The 21,157-nt window shown below is 41.7% G+C and overlaps 1 protein-coding gene across 3 annotated transcripts in view; it reads right to left on the bottom strand.

Moving 5' to 3' along the window:
• UBE2F (ubiquitin conjugating enzyme E2 F (putative)) overlaps positions 1-21,157 on the bottom strand; it is a 91,336-nt gene that overhangs the window by 25,359 nt on the left and 44,820 nt on the right. For 2 of the 3 annotated variants that reach the window (XM_074144854.1, XM_074144855.1), the window contains 2 exons: positions 8,482-8,514; positions 6,040-6,102 (listed from right to left, as the gene is read on the bottom strand). In XM_074144854.1, the coding sequence (XP_074000955.1) occupies positions 6,040-6,102; positions 8,482-8,514 (96 nt within the window). Of the gene's footprint in view, positions 1-4,441; positions 4,520-6,039; positions 6,103-8,481; positions 8,515-21,157 lie in introns of all 3 variants that reach the window. The other variant, XM_074144853.1, reaches the window with a different exon arrangement.

The raw sequence follows: 21,157 nt of genomic DNA, 5'->3' as shown, positions 1-21,157 counted from the left end.
ATAACAGAATATAAATCTACCTGAAAACAGGTGATCTAGAAATATAACCAGTGACAACAGGAGCTGCTAAAATTCAGCAGCTCTAGTTAAACCCATGCTTTCTAAAAGCTGGGCTAGAACCAAACTCTTCCACACAAACCTATGCAAAATAATTCCCCCTTGAAGTACCAAAACAACAGCTACAAGCTTTGCTACTGATCTAGCCATGGTAAAGGCATAGAAAAAAATTAAAAACTCCCTGTGCTGACAGCAGCAGAAGATAACTAGAGGAAAAAAGGCAAAACCAAGACCCCTTTTGCATAGGGTTGTTCTGCTGCATGTTCTTTAAAACCAGGCAGGCAATTGGGCAATACAACGCAGGTACAAGATTGGGATGATCAGCACCTGGAGCGCCTGTTGGAAGTGACACACTGACCCCTCCACATCCAGGAGCAACTGGGTGTTTCCAGCAATAATTACATTGAGTCTGGCAACAGTCCTCATTCCTCTGGCAAAGAGAGAGCCACAAAAGCCTGGCTTTCTTTTCACACAATCGCCAGTCACCTGGAGTCACCAAAGCAGTGACACTCATACTGTTCAGTGAATTCCTGTGCTCTACAACCAGAAACATATAACGCTGCCTTCCAAGGAAGATGTAAATAAAATCAGGGCTTTCTGAATTAAATAAAAAGTTTGTGTTTTAAGATGGATCCCCGGCAAACGCACACTTATTCCGATTAGATTTCTCAGCTTTGGCACTTCTGAGCTGCTGGTAAAAGTCCCATGAAAAAAGACATGCTAGATTTTCACAATGAGGGGGGGAAGTCCCTCCCAGAGTGCTATCTATCTTACTCTTTCACAACGACACAGCAGGAAGCACTGAATACTTACAGATGAGTTTCACTGAGAAGACGGAAAGATCGTGCAGGAAAATAACACAGGGTGAGGTTACTCAGCTTCTCCTACTAAAACAACTCACGACTGCATGGACGAACAAGCAAATGAGTGTTTGCTAATCTGCAGGATGACAAAAATTGCTCTAGGATGTGACATTGCACCAAATACAACAGGTGAATGCAATTAAACTAGGACACAGCATTAGCATTGCTGATATGGCAGGCCCCAGTGAGGAAGAAAGGTAAAGAATATTTGGAAAAACGTTTTACTTCAAGCCACATGAACAGTGTAATGAATTTTCTTGTTGTGTGCTGCACATATGGCTTTGAAATGCTGTTTGCGGGTTTTTTTTGGCAACGGCAACCAGTACTAGGAAATATAAGGGCTTTTTAAGGAAGACAGCAAATTGCAATGTCCTGAGAGAGTATCTCTAAACAACCATGAGATATATGTATGGAAAGTATTTTCTACATTTCAGCTAACAAATAGCAGACACGGCACCTCTGACTAAGGAATACACAAGTCCTGAACTACTAAGCTGGTTCAGTTTTGTATTACCAAGGTATATCCCTATTCTTTCAGTATTCTGCCTACCTGGCAGCCACAGAAAGCAAATCAGGAGAGCTCTATTTGTTCACTTTATAAACCAGCAAATCCTACAATTTTTAGTACACTGTTTTTAAGTGAGTAGTCATTAAAACTTAAAATACTCTCTCACTGCTTAGGAATCCATGGAATCAATTGACAATTAATGGCTCTGGCCATCCACATAATTACTGACAGGCTGACTTCTCTGCTAAATCCAAAGCAGCCTGCACTGATTAACTAGGTAAGCAATTCTTTAAACTCCACAAGAAAACTCACAGTACCAAACTAATGAGACTGTATCAGTGTGAGAAGACTGAATGTTGGGAAACACCTTACTTAGTTTACATAGAGATATCAATCATGTTTTTATTCTGATTTATTGAGCTCTAAAGCAAGAGAGAATGGTTGCTTATCTTCCAGTGATTGTGACCTAACTGCAGTGCAATGTGGGCACCAGGAATGTTCTAAACAGTAACACTACAAAAACGAACAGTGCAAACTTTCCCTAAGCTGGAAACAATTACGAGTTAAACAAAGGCAGAGGGGGGAAAAATAGAAGAGTGAAAGGAAACTATAATTTTATCTAAACGCTTTATTAAATGCTGAAAGCCACAGTCAACAAACTTGCAAGAAGTTTTGAGTTTAAAAACTGGCCGAGTGTGGAAGTTCGCACCAGGCCTACAGAAATACAGTCACTAAAGAGGATGCTCCCATCATGTCGGAGAACAAACCCACCCTTCAGAGGGTCCTGCCTGGGCTGGAGGAAAGGCCGAGAGCGACCTCAGGAGACTCGGCAATACCAAATGAGAAGCCCTGCCCCAGGGACACTCAGCCTCTGCACAGGGACAGTCGCAGATGCCAGGCTGGGGACAGCTCTACTGGGAAGGCCTCAGGGCAAGGAGAGGCTGAGGAACAGGGCCTTATTGGTAGAGAGGAGCACGCTTTGAGGGGGACCTAAAAGCATCCCCCCAATACTAGCGAGGAGGTGACCGAGAGGACAGAGCCTTCTCGGAGGTGCGTGACGAGAACGTGAGATTGAACTCATAAACTGAAAGGGAAGACGTCTGACTGCATATACAGAAAAAGATTACCTTGTGGGTAACTGAGCTTTGGAGCATCCAACATCACTAGATGACAATCGTAAGATAAACTCATGACTGGCAAAACTGAAGCATTACAAACTTGATCACAATGATGAAATCACTTGAACAGTACCATACAATGCAGGCAAACACAGGGGTTCTCTCTCTGAAAAAATAAAGTTACAGAAGGTGGAAGACAGTGTCTTTTGTCACTGAAAAGGTCTTTTGATGAGAACAACCAATTACAACGTAGGTCTCCAGATCAATCCTGTAGCTGATAAGAAGGTAGGTTTTGGAAACATAAGTAGAGGGCTATTGAGCCTGAATACTGAGATAATTTTATCTAGCATTTGTGAAATTGGATGTTTGATGAGTCTGCCAAAATTTATTGTACAATCTTCAAAAAAGTTGCAGCCATCTTGCAAAGTGTGTGGGGAAGAACTGTAGAATTACTCAAGCTGTATAAACAATCATATGTACTTTAAAAAAAAAAAAATGTTTAAAAATGACTTGATGATCACTGGCTGAAGGAAGCTGCAAGTGAGGAGGTTCAGTAACCGACAGCTCCTTCCCCGAGCCGAAGGAGGTCTCCGAGGGCTGAAAGCTGAAGCTGCACTAACTCAGATAACATAGTTTTTTAAAGCAATTAATTGAACAACTTGAGCTCTTAATTTTGTACCACATTTACATCCTAGAACAAGGCTGCTTTCCCAAAATCTACAACTACGTGCTCAGGTATAAGCTATAGATCTGATGCAAAAATTAAGAGGTTCCTTATGTAGGAAGAGATCGCAACTGTCCCTCGCAGCCTGGTCTGTAACACAAACATTCACAGCCCAACTGTTTTCCAAGAATCAATAATAAGGATTTGATATCTACGATGTGACTTCTTCCAGCATCTGCAAGGCAGCAGTCATTTTTGATGACTTAATACCAGCCTACGGAACTGAACAAACTCCAGTTTCACATTTTCAATAACCAGAGGCAGGCTTCAGATTAGCTGTTAACCTCTCAGGCAGCCACACTTAGCCTGGAATGTCAGCAAAGGGATCCCAGGATTTGAAATCTGAAGTGACATCAGTGAAATACTGAGTCATCTCCTCCAGGAGAACCACAGAAGACAGCTCGATGTACATTTGTTTTGGCTCCTACAAGCCATACACTCCCACGCTGTCAAATGACCAAAGGCATTCTCCTACTGTATCTCTTAAGGCACAGATGTTTGTATACGAAACTATTTGTATATAGATATATTTGCACATCTGTTTGTATATAGACTGTGCAAGCAGGCATACAATTGTATTACACAAAAATATCTCGGGAAAATTTGTTGGCATTCTCATATTAATGATATCGTGCATTGAAAGTATTTTCTTAAGAGACAGGACAGGACCACAGCAGTTTCACTTCACAACAAAGTGCTTATACACTACATGACATCTATGCCTGGGAGAGACAAAAACTAACTCCCACTGCAATTGCATCCTTTGAGGCTAATTGTAAAAGCAGCCATTTCCCTTCCTTGCATAATTTATTCTCTCCAGACAAGCATTATTGCTTTTGTCTTGATGTTTCTGTAAGACATACTATGGAAAATCCAGCACTACTTGGTGCTGTCACTGTCAATGAAATACCTAAATTAACTTCAGATAAACTAAAAAAAAAATTTAACATAGCAGAACATGAATTTTACAGATACCTCTGGAGACTACTTAGAGTTTACTAAATAAAAAATGAAATGTTTGTTCCAAAAATATTTTTAATTTAGAAGACTGTCAAAAAACCCACTCAATTTGCCTTTCACTTCTTCCACAGCTGCTTTTATCTGAGAAAAAAATAATCCACCCCAAAACTTCCATGCTATTAATGTAGCAGTATGTATTTTGAGAGCTCACCTCTCGTTTTTGAGGGAGGTGTGTTTTTAAAAGCAGGTAACATCCTTCCTTTCTGTGGATTCCCAAGACTTCCAATTTCTGAATGAGATTGAGAGATACAGGACAGCGATTTTTTAGTATTTCATCACTCTCTGGGAAGAGAACATTACCGTCTGGCTGGTCTGAGGTCTTGACAATTTACTCCAAGCACTGGTAAGGCTCATCTACCACAGCCCCAGCACATCTGACACAAGATTGTACTAGTACTATAGCAGCATCTCTCCTTACAAAAACCTACCCAGGCCCCAGACAAACTGCTTTCCCTCTGACAGTTAGAAGAAATCAAGTGTCAAATTCAACACTTAGCCATAGGTGTGCAGCCTCACCATTCTCAAAGAGCTACAAATTTCCCTGACAAGATATCGGAGAATAATTCCGTCTAACAATACAAACAAAGAAAATGATTCAGCCTGCTACCTTCACTGTGCTGGTTTTGTTTCTTAGGCTGCATCCCCTCTGTGAGTACTTTCAGTGTTTTATGGCTTGGAAGGCTTCCTGGCACTCTTTGCCAAAATGATGTAACAAAGCCATTTAAAAAGTCTCTTCAGAGTAGGTGTCTACTAAATTTTTCTCACCTTCGGCTTACAGTCTTGTCCTAGCTCTGCAAACACTGACAGATACCAGAATAGCTACAAGATGTCATTAAACAAGAAAAGAGCTAGAAAATGAACTTGCAAGCCTGATGTTTCCTCTTGAAAAAATTACATAAATTAGGTGCACTGCTTAACTTTGCATTTTCAATGAACTCTTCAAATCAACATTTACCTGAAAACTTTCTTCCATCTTTAAGGTTAACTTAACAAGAGTATCAGAAGAGCTTAATTAGAACAAGAGATCTTGAACGTGCCAAGTGTATCTTTTATATGCTTGAAGTATGCATCTATATAATGTAATGTGACACAACCGCAGAGAGCCATACAAGGTGGAAGTTAGTACTTTGTTCACCTCTACCTCCATGCTCAATTTCAGTTGAGAGGTACATCTAACAGAAGTTCATCAGGCCACTAATCAATCCCATATTTTGCTTTGCCCAGTCTATAATACACACAGAACAAGCAGGATCAGTAAAAAGAAAATAAAGTTCCCACTCCTGTCTTTTAAACGTGCCCAGATTTCTCCTGGCTTAATAAAATCATGAAACATGTAAGAGTTTGAAGAAACAAGTTGCATTTTGAAAGAGAGAAGGATGAGATCTTTTTGCAGGCCTTTTAAGGTAAAGGCTACTCACGTAACTGCATCAAACCAATTCGCTATCATTTGCTGTACAGAACATGTACAACTTCAGGGAAAATCTCACAAACGAGAAGGAAAAGATCCTCTATTTTGGGGGTATGACTACATTATCCTCAACCATTCCAGCCTATGGTGAATAACACTACCATGTAAGAGTTTACCTTCCCAGATAAAGCTCTGTTTGAGTAACTGGTTGCTGATACAATGAGTCACTCGATTGCCTGAAGTACCAGCTCGAATGCTTTAAAAGGAATGATTAGGAATTGCTGAGTACAGTACGTGTAGTTGTTTAGGAACAACATGCTTTAAATAAACCGCTGACTCACCTTGTCACGCAAATGATGCTCTGCAGCCTCAATATTCAAAGGATCGTCAAAATTCAAAAGGTCCTGGAAAAGAAACAGGTTAACACTACAGAGTTTCCACTCACTGTATGATACAAGGAATCAAAAGCCCTAATGAACAAGATAATGGAACAAAACAAGGAAAACCAGCAAGAGTAGTGCCATTGTCTCACCACCTTGATAGGTATATCTGCCAAAGGTAGATGCAAATGAGTGTGATGATTGCACACCAAATCACAAGTCAATCAAAGGACAACAGCAGCAAGGCATTCAACCCCCTCTCGTGGCACTCCACACAGCCCCATGACACTTCTCTCTGGCAGTGATGCATTTCTATTTGAAAACTGAGACAGCTTTAAATCAAATTTTGAAGGAACATTCAAAGGTTCAGGAGGCACAATTTCTGTTTTTCCAAGGGTACAGTAAACACTTAAAAAAAGGTTCAGACCTGCAAATGTCCTGGTGATAAAGAGTTTCCTTAATACCATCTCCAATAGCCAAGCAATCTCATTCCCTCTGAGAAGACACTACATAACCTGGAGCCTGACAGACAGGAAGGTTTTAGCGCAATGGGAAAGACAGGGCCCAGAGGAAAGGGAGTGCAAAGACCCCAAAATCGAAGGGCACATGGGAGCAGGGAACGGAAATTGTCAAAATAAATCTCAAGCCTGTCAGTTTAATCTCAATAAATATTAACTTTGGAAGGAGAAAGGGTCTAGGGTTAAAACCAAAGGAAACCAAGAGGCTGATAAAAGGGGAATCATCATAAAAAATAACACTGAATCACAAAACCCCCTACTCTGCCTGCAGCCCAGATCACTTTCCCCAGTTTAAGGTTAGCCTGTGACAGCAGTGAAATGCTATCATTTCTCAAGTGTGAAAGGCTCGTGTCACTCTGACTCGTTTTTAAGCAGAAAACCTCCCATTTCATTCAAACCGGGACACCAGCCCACCTCATTTTCACTCACTTTCTTCAAGAAAACCTCCAAAAAAATGTACAAGGCCAGTACGATCCAATGCCAGCTTTTCAAAGCCTAATTATTTCTAAGCAGCTGGGTGTGAGGGAAATCTAAAAGGCAAGCAGGGAAGCACCGCTCTTACTGGCCATGACAAATCCCTGCAGCCTCCAATGCATGACCATCGCTCTTTGCAGCTGTTTGCCCAACAGATTATTTTTACATGCAGTTCTGCCTCTGAAGGCACTTCTCTGTACCTCCAGTGGTTTTCACTTTCTTCCAGTTCCTTGGCACACAGTGGGAGACTAACTGTGAAATGCAATTACTCTTTGTTGAAAAGGCAAATGCTCTCCAATCTTCTAAATCAATTTACCAAAGAAGTTGTCGAAATAAATCAAGCCTTTGGATACCAGGAAAGTTTAGGAGATTGTAGCCAGTCACTGGCTACAGTTTATGCTAGAGGTTTTAGAAACACACCACGATCCTGCCGATAGCACCATGAGGGCAGACACTGCTCTGCCCTTCCTCCCATAGGTAGCTGTGGAAGGAATTCCTCTTCCTGAAAACAGGCTGGGACTAGTGAAGCCCGCAGTGATGCTCCCCATCCAAAGCTTTTCACAGCTGCCTCTGTACACTCTGGAGTGGCTGAGGTACTTCTCTCCAGAACTGATGACAAACGTGGCGATCAAGTTAGTGCCTTTCTTTGCTTTTTCCTGACCTTCCCACTCAGCAGCAATGGCTGTGGAAGGGGACCATAATCCTCAAGTCCCTAAAAAACAGCAGCTGTTTTACAGTAAAGACTTAGCCTCCCTCTGCTTTTAGGGCAAAAGCAGCTGTTGCATCCTGCCTGCCTCTTGCAGCTTCCTACCCTCTCCTCCATTTTCAAATTGCTCCTGTAATTACAAGGCACAGGTTTCTTGCTCCTGTCCATTTAAGTAAAAGGAAGAAAATGGGATCCCTGAACAAAACCGTATCATTTCTGTAATAAGTTGGGGTTTATGCAAAAATGCAGGTGGGTACCGAGGCCCTTGAACAGGAATGTAAGTGTTCAAAACAGGAAGGAGACTGCAGGGCAGTCATTAACACCTAAACATTTTCAAAAAACATAACACCAACACAATTCCTTCTCAGAGTAGTATGAATTTCTATTTCCTGCAAACTAGCAGAAGGAATTTCATACTGTGTGGAAGATTCTGAGTAACTTGCTACCAAAATATCCCTAATAGATTCATAACCAAGAGTAAAAACCACGTATGAAAAAGCTCACAAATCAGATCATCTGTATGAGTCTTGTACTTATACAAACAAAAACACAAACTGATTTCATACTTGTACAACACCCACTGAAGCCAAAGCAAATAATAGTCTCAAGTTTAAGAGGCAACAGATGTGGTTCACAGTAGGTGATGCTAAAACCAAGCTAGGCGGGAAAAAGGAAAGTGCATATGCAAAATATTCATTTACTTACAGTAAATAAAGAGTTTAATCCCCAGACAACATCCTGCAAAGGAAAAGCATAGTCAGTTAGGCATACATTTCAGATGCATTTCATGTTCACATAATTTATTTATCTAGTAATCCGTGAAATTACTGGAAATCAAATCTAGATAAAGGGTGATGTTTTCCTAATTTAAATCAAAATATCGAAAAAGCTTTCCCATTTCATGGATGCTTGATATTGAGAAGTCACCAAAAAATAAATACTGCATATTCAAATACAAGTTCAGATCTTTCTGTGCATATAGGAGACTTATTCCTGTTGCTTCTCTGCTTAAGGAGAGGAATAATACCTTAGTATATGCCACCAACTGACTACACTGCTTAGTTCAAAGGGTGGGTATAAAACTTAAGTCAGCAGTCCATCCTTAAAATTAGAAAATTAAAGCGGTGTCACGCAAGTATTTGAAACTGTTTCAAAATATTAGAGGAAGAGATTTAGGTGTGGTATGAGCATGGAGAAATATCACTCTTGTATGAGCATGTGTCTCAAATCTCTACTCAATCTCAAATACTCCCTTTAAGTATCTATTTTAACACAGCTGACTAGAGAGGGTTTGCAATTTGTGCAAACAGGAAGCTTCAGGGGATCTGCCTCCAAATGCACCACCAAACACAGCTTATTTTGGGGTGGGCTTCTCCAAAAGGGTTCCACTAGCACTGACCTAAGAGCCCACATCCTCAGTTCCAACCTTCAGAGAGTAAGATGATGCACAAGATCCAAATATTACAGAAAGAGACTTAAAAGCATCATCCACCAACAACTCTGAGGCAAGCTTTCTACCTAGAACATTTTCTTTAGCAGCAGCATAACTAAGCTACCCTACTATGAAATCCCACTGAAGTCTGGGCACTGGAGCTCACAACTACCAGACACTTAATTAACATCATCATTACACCTCCTGCCCTTACAGCCTGCTAGCACTTGACTGCTTACCCAAGAAAAATCACACTGCCTGATTTCCAGTAGCAGGACAAACACTGCACATTACTCCTTTCATGGCTAAAATGTACTTTTCACAGTAAAGATAAAGCCTCAAAGTAAAAACTTCCTATCCACAGCAAAGAAGGAGCGCATTGCAGTTTCTTTCCTGTTGCGAGCCCTCTGGCGACTGTGGTGGACCACAGAAATCCATATCACTTAAGAACGCTGTCCAATTATGCCCTAATGAAAAAGACAAGGTGTCAGCATCATCTGGGCAACAGCCTCTCACAATCCAGTTTTCCTTTGCTCTTGCACAACCTACCTACTCAGTTTATCTGCTTTTAATAACGTGAATCTGCCCAGCAAAGCTGATACTGTCAGACAGCATTTTCAGTTTCAGCATCTTCTCCTAATGGAGCTTCTGAATTCATCTTTTTTTTTTTTTTTTTTAGTTTTGTGCTGCTTGTACAACTACTGTCACAGGAACAGAGCATAGCAGAGGTTAGCAAAACATGGTATTAAGGAAACCTGTATTAAGCAATCCCAGGGATAAACTATTTCTGAAGTGCAGCGGTGCTAGAGAAAAAAATAAGCCAAAGTCACCGAATAAAGGAGGATTTCAGCGGTATGGAGAGCCTGGAGAGTAGGAACAGACGTGAAGGTCTCAACCTCCACTTCACTCTCCTGCATTCAGGCATGAGAGGGTGCACAGCACAGGCTGCCACGGTGTCACCGCTCTCAGGGTCTGCTCAGCTTGGGTGCCCCTACGGATGCTGTCCCTGGCATGGACACAGCCCAAGGACTCTGTAACCAGGGACAGCTGAGAGCGCCTCTGTCTCCAGCCACCCACGCTGCCCCAGCAGATGCTCTGACCCTTGAAGGTCAGGAGCCCCTTACACTGCTGCCTTCAAAGGCTGTATTGTCCTACAGGGAGGGAGAGTGAATGTCTTGTGGGTGTTAAGAATTCCTTACATCTGATTTTAACCCACTGTGTGTTTCCCATAGCCTTTGATAACGGGACCTTACTAAAGCATGGTAATTTGCTCTATTCCACTTGAACAAGCAGGAATAAAGTAACTTTTTAAGGGTCGTCTTTCATCTACACCAAGTAAAGAGCAGACTGTAGCTGCAGAATTACAATACTGAGCACTAAAGAACATGCTAAAGAGGTACGAGGAGCTCCACTAATGCACTGGGGTCTGTCCATTTCCAAATCCTGCCTGAACACCAAAATGGCATTCACAGGGTTGCAAACTATTCACAACTATTCAACCACTTACCAGCATGGCTAAAAAGAAACAAACAAAAGAGCAACTCGGTCACATTGATCCTGAAATCCTGAAGAGCTCACCTTCTCTTTACATCAAAGAGTGTGCTAAACCTCTGGCTCCCAGACCCTCCCCACCAGGACACCTGCAGATTGTCTCTCCAAACAAAACAGCTTCTGCTTCAATACAAGCAGTGACCAGCCCTATCTTACGAAAGTAAACATTGGAACTCAAAATGGAAATGTAAATCATATCAAGTTATTTTCCCATTCCATAAACACCCCCTTTTGAAGTTTACCTAAACTGTTCCCCCATTCTCATTTGTTGAGCCCTGGTTTAAAGACTTTGAGACACTTCACTCATCATTTAATCCAAGCTGGCTCTGCACAGAGTTCTATAAAAAAAACCAAACACCAAACCACAAAAACCCAGCAAAAAACTCTGTAAGGCTGTGAGTTTTCAGAGCGCTGTACATTTTCATAGCCATTCTAGACAACAAAAAGCACGAAAGGATTATTATTGATATTACTGAATAACTTATGTGTGAAATTCTTAATATAATTTTAGATCTGTTTCTACCTCTTCAAGTTTTATGATTTGCTGGATTTGTTTTATACCCTTGTACAGCTTCATAAAAAATAATGCTGAATTACTACCAGAGGGCAACACTATTTGTAATGAGTTTTTGAGGCCAGCCTGGATTTAAATCTATCATATTGAGAATGGGAAGTGGGACGGAACAGATGAGCAAGAGTGAAGCAAGTATTTCATGTTTGGAAAACTTGACACTGTTGCATTGCAAAAATAATCACTTTGCATTATTGACTTCAGCGGAGCTGCTTGCTGCATGCAGATAAGCACTTGCCTGAGCACTTGCTTCGCGTTTTCCTGCCAAGCTAAAAGGATATGCAAGCCACGAAGAACAGATCCTGTCAGATTTAACAGTTCAAAAACTTCCGTTTTCTTTTAACGTAATAAAAGCATCATCCTTGGCTTCAAACCTTTAGTGAACTTCTGGCTTAAGTACTCTGAAAGCAGAAAGTCAACCCTACATGCAAGAATTTTTAAAGGTTCTCTTCACACGTAGGAGTAGGGCAGATGTCACTTTAAAATGTTAATAATGCGCACACTTTATGCTGCTCTACTTCAATGAGAGAATCTGCTTGCAAAAGGAGAATCAGACATAGGGATCTGTCTGTTCACTTGGCAAATACCTGACAAGCTCACTTCCTTTACAATACTTCTTTTTGTCTACTTCCTTCTACGTGCTTAACATCAGTTACGGGGTACAAGTACACCCACTACTGAGGGGTAACCTCAGAGCAAAACTGAGGACTTCTTGCACTTTTCATAATGAAGCAGCACGTTCTGCTTGGGGTGGACCCCGCAGAAAAGGCACTGCGGAACTCTCCAGACCTCTTTAACTGGTTTCTGCTCCAGCTATGCCCAGGGAGGCCCTCTCTCTGTTGCCCTGGTCTCCTGAAAGCTTTGCATCAGCTCAGACATCACCCATGGGGTTAGATGTCTTTGCAAGCCAACTGCAGGTCTCAGGTAACCCAGTGTTTTTCATGTTTAATTCCACTCTACTATGTCAGTTCAGAAGATTCAAGTATCACACTTGAGCTAAAGAGCAGTACCTGGTTAAATCCATAGTGGAAGAGTGGATAATGAAGGAAATCACTCTGCTCCTCGTCACTATCACTATTTTGAGCTCAAGCATGGGGAAGCCAACACAAGCAAGTCAGAAGATCAACAGACTGTTATAAATAACCCTTTATAATCACCCCTTTTCAATCTCGAGCATTGTTGTGTTGCATTTGAGTGAAAAGTTACATTAAACCCCTGCCCACAGATTTATTTATGGCATGCCAAATGAGGAAAAACATCTGCCACTGCAGCAATGTTTAAAGTTCAAGAGCAATGAATCAAAATACTAAATACAGCTTTTGAAATAGTCTCTCCTGAAGCTAGAGAGTCTCAAAGCATTGCATTTGTAGGAGGTCCTAATTTAGTTAGTCACCAAATCTTCCCAAGTGACAGTTCTCACGACCACTTCACATAAGCGATACCCTTTAAACCATGCATCAGACAAGTGGTTAGCTACGCTTGCTGATGTTTGGAAACAGAACCACGCAGCACTTCTTCTGAAGAGAGAGTAAACATGAAACTTGTAAATTAAGAATTTCCTTTAACAGGCAAAGTATACTTACTACATTAATTTAAGCAGAGAACACACCAGACAAAAGCAGCTAATGAACTTCCAATCAAAGAAACTTCTTTAGAGATCCAAGGAGCATTTCTGATCTAATAGACTGATTAAGTTAAAGCTTTTTGCTAAACCAGTTTTCACATACAAACAATTTGAGCCATTCAGATCAATGAAAGGAGCAGCAGTCATTTATACAAGCAGATGTCTGAAGCAAATTTTTATTTTATTTTGTTTTTTAAACAAACTGAAGTAGTAACTCAAATAAAACAAGTGCCAAGCTTTGTACATCACAGTTTGGAAAAGGGCTTCAAATTACACCCAAAACCTCAGCCTGCTGTCTCCTGGGGCAGCTCTTTGCTGTCCTGTCCGCCTACACACCAGCTCAAGATGGTCTTCCACTTGCACTCACCTTCTTTAATCGTCTCTTACAAACAAGCCCAGCTTCTTTCTCCTTCTATTACAGCCTAGAAAACCGAGCATCCTTCATCCCACCCAGCCCCACCTTCCCCAGGCTCTACTGGACTTCTCTTTCTGCCTCAACACACCTCCACAACCATCTCTGATTTCTCCCCATGGACTAACTACCTGTTTGCAAACACTACAACATAACTGACCGCACAAAACTTAACCACTGCTTCAAGGGGTTAAAAAAAAATTTTAAAAAATTACAATGTCATGCCAGAGACAGTAGGCATTTTTCAGTTACGAAAATACTGCTTCCCTCCTAAACAGCCTTCTACCAAATAAAACATTCTCTTTTACACTTGCTCTCCCTGTCCTGATCCTCTCTAATATTACATATAACACTGCTACAATAACTTGCAAAATTCCTGCAGCAGGTAAAACATCATTTCCACCTGGAATAAGGTGATGAAGAGAATATCAGCTTTCTTTAATCAACCACAAAGGCCACCTCAATTCTCATGTGCCTGCAATCCCAGCTCATGCTTCCCACCCAAACACAACAACAGTAGTTTATTTAGAGGGCTTTGGGTAATTTAAATGGCATGAACCGCTCCAGTTAGCAAACACAAAAAAAGGAGGAAGGCTGGAAAACGATTTCTTCTGTGCTCAAATATACTAGCGGGAAGAAAACAGGAACAATTATAGTCTGTTCTTCTCCCAGACTAAGACAGTTGTGAATTGCCAAGTAAGCAGGAGCAGTCATCTAAAATCCCTTACTTTTGTTACTGACTCCTTGACATTTGTCCCCAAGGTTACTTCAGAGCAAGCAGATAATCTTTTATAAATTGTTCCCAGGGGAATTCTGTGATAGCTTCTTAATGAACTACACTACAGTGATTATGAACACTAAAGCAATCGCCCTCCGGAGACCAGTCTACTCAATTGATTAAAGTTGACACAAATTGCATATTCAACAATTTGGGGAAAACAAGCATGGTTTAATTAGACTTACTAATGTACTGCACTGTTCTACAGAATCACTCTTTAAAAACGCGCTAGTAGTAGCAGCTACTGTATTTAAAACAAGGATAAGGCTTTATTTTAGCTATTACAGAAAGAAAATGAAGATTCTTGCAACTCTTTTATGAAGCAAAGGTTTTTATAAAACATTGATTTGTGATTTAAGTATTTTCACCAGCCTGAGCATACTCAGAGGGGGAAAAAAAGAAACCATTTTTTACAAAACTGATACAGCTGATTTATAAAATCAAAACATAACACAATATATCCCTGCAGAAAAACTTCCTGAAGCTTACTTTAACAAAAATAGAATAATGTCAGATCTACGCAGAAGACTATTCAGTGATTTATAGCTCCTCTTTACGAAATACTGGGTCTGAAATTTTTTTGTCTGCTAATTTTTAGAGGCAGAGAGAAAAGGTAAGGAAATGAAAGCAGCAGCAATGGACATTTTAAGCACTTTAGAGAGCAAAGGTATTTAAGAATATAAATCTTTCGCACTGCACTTTTCTTTAGATGACTTCCTTTACAGAGGGAGACTTGAACCATTGAAAGGTACCTTGAATTAAAGCTGTGCCTTTTGTAAAAGCTGCAAATATCTGTCTAAATTGTGATCAACAAGGACATCCAGAAACCCCGCTGATTGCAACAGCTAAGTCTCCCTCTCTTGGATTTCACTGAATGCGCACAGGCTCTCTCTCTCCCCCGTGTCCCTGCTGCCAATCAGAGCCACAAAGGACAGCCCAGCCCTTGTGAGAGCCGCCTCAGGCCAGGCACTTGCACAGCGAGCAGGGCACCAACAAACCCATCAGCGTTTGGTTCAGAGCAGCAGTGCTATCTTGAAGCAGAAGCTGCCCTTGTCCCTGCTGACCGTGGCGTCAGAGCAGTTGTGGTGTGTGCCAAGCAAACTTCTGGGTAAAGTCAGGCCAGACATCCTGCTGCAGATACGTATCACATGGGCTCTAGCACCAGGCTGGGATGTAGAGATCTGGACCAATGAAGATGAAACCACCCTCCAAACCATACCAAAAAGAAAGCTCTGAACCACTAGGAACTCTTAATATACGCTGTCGTGGTTTAACACCAGCCAGCAACTAGAAGCATGCAGCCACTTGCTCACTCCCCCCACAGTGGGATGGGGGAGAGAATCAGAAGAGCAGAAGTGATAAAACTCACGGGTTGAGATAAAGATAGTTTAGCAAGTAAAAGCCGCACACGCAAGCAAAGCAGAACAAGGAATTCACTCACTACTTCCCATCAGAAGGCAGGTGTTCAGCCATCCCCAGGAAAGCAGGGCTCCGTTACACATAACTTAGGAAGACAAAATGCTGTGACTCCAAACAGCTCCCACTTCTTTCTTTTCCCCCCCAGCGTCATATACTGAGCATGGTGTCATATGGTGTGGAATATCCCTTTGGTCAGTCGGGGTCAGCTGGCCTGGCTGTGTCTCCTCCCAACTTTTTGTGCACTCCCAGCCTACTCACTGGTGGGGGTGTGTGAGAAGCAGATAAGCCCTTGATTGCTTAGCAACAACCAGAAACACCAGTGCTCTATCAACATCATTCTCATCCCAAATCCAAAACACAGCACTACACCGGCTGCTAGGAAGAAAGTCAACTCTATCCCAGCTGAAACCATGACACACCCTTAAGTACTTCTTACATTATAGAAAAAGACAAACTGTGCACATCCTTTCCTGTTTGCTGACAACCAACCAGCTCTAAAATGGTTGTCACTCTTTTGTCCTTCCTCATCTACCCATTTACTGGTTCAAAACCACTCTCTTCTGTACCTGCTTCTACCTTCTGCTGCTGCTCCCTACCTTCTTGCCAAATTACTGTTCCTTTTGTAGTTATCCCTTTGTGTTTCACAGCTTCCCTTGAGCTGTCTTCTGCAATGCTGATATCCCCTTCAGTACCCCAGAAAATACAGGAAGGTGTGCAGCTTAACCCCTGAGCAAGGAACATTGTAAATACGAGTCGCAACAGGGTCCAAAGCTTCACGAGCACCAGACCCAGTGGCAGTAACAGGCAGTGGGTGATCTCATGACTGCCAGGAAGGATTAGGAAAATCACAGGATATAATCACAGTAAATGAAAGAGGACGACCCTGCCTCTTAAGCCTCAGGACAACTGCAGTTTGGGGAGGGTGACACGTCAAACCACAAACCACGTCATTACAGAGGATCTGAAACAGATCTTAGTTGGGAGTGCGTGATAAAACTTCTAGCTCATGAGTTATCCATGCCCTAAGATCACTACATAGGAGAATTTGGAGGATACCTTAAGTATACCCCTCCTATCCTGCAGAAAATCCCTTCAAGGACACATGCAGGGATATACCATCAGTTCACTCTTCATCCCAGCTAGCATCAGCAACCCTCTTGCACTTCTCCCTCTTCTGACTTCAAAAGCATACCGCTTTTCTTTTTCATCTTTAGGGTAGCCAGGGATTAAGGCTTTCATTAGAAACAAGTTAGAAAGATTATATATACACACATATGTATGTATGCACTTGAGAGACAGACACAGCAAGAACGGCCTCGCTCTCTTCAGCGGCAGCACTTTATGCAGCAGCACAGTGGGTTCTTCTCCTGCTGCGCTGGCAAGAACAGAGTATAGCTTTGAAAAAGTCCATATTATTTGGAACATAAAGCAGTCTGCAGCAGATCAGTGCCATACCTTCAGGGACATGCAACGGCCAACAGGCTTGCTTTTCTCTCCTTCACAGATTCCTTGGTCAAGGAATGTGGGTCTTGGTCAAGACCCACAGTGCTCATCTCACACGCTTTCAGCAAATAAAGAGTAAATCTCCAGGGAAAAAAGGGTAAGACTAAACACTTGCACTGAGCTGTTTCTGTTAAGCTACAGGTATAGCTCCCTGCTGCTTGGTGGCCTTTCCCTAAAGCTATCTACTTGCAAGCATATGTGTTGTTACTCACTTTGTTGAGCAGGGGAAAGAACAAAGATGTTGGCAGCAGGAGACATTGTGCTATGTGGTCCTCGGAGCCTCCATGAGATCAACACGCAGAGCTGGGCCTCAAAGTGCTCTCTGCATGCGAGAGAGAGGTACTCCGAGTACCGAGAGGTAAGTGGGCACAGTTCTCCTCCAAACAGTATTTCAGCCAGAAGGTCACCCATAAAACCTACAGCCAGCCAAACACAGCACAGCTGAGGAGGTGAGGACTCCCAGAAAGTTACTCCATGTGTCTTGCTCCTCAGACAAAAAAGAAAGCCCACGTGCCCAGGTGTCAGTTCATTCAGGGTGTCCTTCTGGAATAGCTGCTGCAGGCACAGAATTAAGTTCATCCCTCTCCTTCCCTACCAGTGTGCCAAACACTGCTCCGGGTGGGGATTAGGCTCGGGTGACATGCACCACCATGCCTCTTGGAAACAGAACAAGGAGGAATAAGGTAGTGTAAAAAGTCTTCAGTGGGCAACAGTGCAGGAGGCAGGAACACATTGCCCAAAACAACAGCCACCAGACTCAATTCCTGTATGACGCTAGAGAAGGTAGGTCAAGGCACACCACCTGAAAAAACAGGTATTACTCTGCTTAATGCAGTATTTGAAACCCACATGCAGTGACCGATTGTAAGCCACACACAATTTGTTTCTCTCCAGTGCTTAGAGGCTCCATACCAATCTACACCAGGAGGCAGCAGACACCTTGATACGAGTCCATCTGCCCCTTGGGACTGCACATACAATTTCTCAGGTGCTCAGTTCTGTCACCATGGTGGTCATGACCAAGAAGAAGGACTTGGGGGTGTTGGTGGATGAGAAGCTCAACATGAGCCAGCAATGTGCACTGGCAGCCCAGAAAGCCAACCGCATCCTGGGCTGCACCAAAGAAGCGTGGCCAGCAGGTCGTGGGAGGTGATTCTACCCCTCTACTCTGCGCTTGTGAGACCCCACCTGGAGTACTGTGTCCAGCTTTGGAGTCCTCAACACAGGAAGGATGTGGACCTGTTGGAACGGGTCCAGTGGAAGGCCACGAAGATGATCAGAGGGATGGAGCACCTCCCCTATGAAGACAGGCTGAGAGAGCTGGGGTTGTTCAGCCTGGAGAAGAGAAGGCTCCGGGGAGACCTTATAGCAGCCTTCCAATATCTGAAGGGAGCCTACAGGAGAGCCAGAGAGGGACTCTTTGTCAGGAAGTGTAGTGACAGGACAAGGGGTAATGGTTTTAAATTGGAAGAGGGGAGATTTAGATTAGGTCTTAGGAAGAAATTCTTTACAGTGAGGGTGGTGAGGCACTGGAACAGGTTGCCCAGGGAAGCTGTGGATGCTCCATCCCTGGAGGGGATCAAGGCCAGGCTGGATGGGGCTTTGAGCAACCTGCTGTAGTGGAGGTGTCCCTGCCCATGGCAGGGGGGTTGGAACTCGATCATCTTTAAGGTCCCTTCCAACTCTAACCATTCTGTGATTCTATGATTCTAAGATACCAGGAGATGGATGTAAAATTTATATAAGATCAAGAATCTCCTTGCCAAACTACGCTTGACTTCCCAGTAATTTCCTCTCCTGCACAGTAAGGGCTGGCATTTGTGCTCTTTGCCACTGCTGCCATGAAGCCTAGAGTTTTCTTCCTTCGATGACTTTCTCCTCCTGACTTCACCAGTACGGGGGACAAATACATTCCGTCCAGGAAGGCAGCTTTTACAAGCATATGCTTTGACATTTCTACATACAGGACAAAGACCCATTCCAAAATAGGATTTGAATAAACCAATAGCAGAGTAACATTACCATAATGCTGGCTGAGAAAAAAAAAAAAATAGTATCAGCAGCAAGAATTAATGAGAATAACACAGAACATACAGGTTTACTTTTTTCCCTTCATCCTGAAGACGGCAATTGTTATTATCTGCTTAAAATATTCCTCTACACTAATTACATATAATTTTGACAGCAGACTACCTGCTGTCGTCACTAAGACGACAAATGAAAGTTTTGTGCTTATATTGAAGCTTTTTTAAAACCACTCAGGTTTACACTTAAACATAACTGGAAAAATTAAGTCAAGATCCTCTGATTTATTTGTTCAAGAGATAACAGTTTGATATTTGCATGATTTCAAGTAAAGTAATTTTACTGTCTGAAGACAACAGCAGAATCAAGGCAACAAATAAGGCATATTTTCCCATTTAGTATTAAATGCTAATTAAATAAGGAAGCCTCTTATGGATAAACTCCAAATAGCAATAGTTTATCATACACAACTCCTAATTCCTTTTAGATTGCATTAGCTAACACCACAGACAGATATTTCTTAACCTAGTATCTGAAGTTATCGAAGGGAATTCCTGAAAAAAAAATTGTTTTCCTGTAAGTGGGTATAAAAAGCTATCTGCATATCTATAGTTTAAGACTCTCTTGATGTTTTCCATTCCCACTTCTTTTTCTCCTGACAGCAAAAGCACAAAAAATTCCGAAAACTAGCTCTCTAATATATCTCAATGAAGAATTGAAATGCATCTACCCCTTACCAGTAAACATGTAGATCCTACAGAAAATGCAAAAAAAAAAAAAAGTACTAAATATTCCTTGAGAACATCATACATTTAAAAATACTGGTTTTAATATTGCTTTGCTCAGACCTGCAAAGTCAGTCAGAGCTGCACAAGTGTGCTTTGATTATTTTTATGGTTCATAAATCCATCACTGACCAATTTCTAGTTGTAGTTTGTTAGAGATCATTGCAGAAGGAACAGCTTGACTTCTAGAATCAATTAGGCAATCACAATACACAGATCCACTTCTTCCTTTATTTTTTAAAATCAATTATCTGAGATAATTTTATAGAAAAGTGAAAACAAGCATTTGAGAGAAAGCTGATGAACACTAGGGAGGCCTATCGTAACTAAGCAATGATACTCATGTCAAATAAGGTACAAGGAAGTGCATGTTAAGGACTAACAGGAGCTGCTGAAGCACTTTTGAAATTGGTATTATTGAGGGGGAAGAAGCAGGGTATCAGAGCAACAACAATAGTGTTATTTTATACTAGGTATTAAAAGCTAGTATTTTCAGTGATAAATCTGAGAACAGAATGGAACTAAAACCACCTATTTCCTTTCCACCTGGAAAGCTTCAGTTTTGACCATCGGACCAAGCAGGAGAAAAGCAAGCTCAGACAGCCTGAGCAGAGGCCCAAAATAACCTGAGCAGTTCTTCACTTTATGAATACTCTGTTTCAGAAAGGAAAGAAGTATGCGATAAAACGATGCAGAACATAACAGAATGGAGACAGAAAGGTAAATAAGCTCATGTTGCTAACTGTAAGGGCAGCTATAAAGAAGTGAAAGATTACACAAACAATCCATAAGCAAACTGCTACTGGAAATTACCTAAGAATTTAGGATTCAAGAGTGTTTCAACGGACAAAGAAAACGTTTATAATTGCATCAACAGTGACTATAAAAGTAAATATAGATTGTTTTAAAACATTAACTCACTAGTGATCTGTTTCAGGGTCAAAGCCCAACTTTCCTCACAACCTGATTTAAAGAGCATCTAATACAGGAATTCAGAAATAGCACATTCTTTAGCGCCTCCACTAGTACACAGGCTGCTGTTCACAGCGGCCCACAGAAACGCGTTCAGCAGCAGGAAGTAGTAAAGTGGAAATAACTTAAAGAGAATTCAATCATGGATGAGATGACACCGAGTGCAACAAAATGCTAGAATATAGAACTGAGTTAGCTTTTTTATATCCCCTTAAGAATTCTCTACACTGTTAAAACACATTTTATCAGATAACATCTAAAAAGCATTTAGGAGATTTTATTTTTTTATTGCAGAAAGATAAGAGGCAT

This window comes from Numenius arquata, chromosome 3 (genome assembly GCF_964106895.1).
Source record: "Numenius arquata chromosome 3, bNumArq3.hap1.1, whole genome shotgun sequence".
In the NCBI taxonomy this organism is placed as follows: domain Eukaryota; kingdom Metazoa; phylum Chordata; class Aves; order Charadriiformes; family Scolopacidae; genus Numenius; species Numenius arquata.
The sequence above is the reverse complement of the archived record's forward strand: the minus strand, read 5'-3'. Positions and strand labels throughout refer to the sequence as shown.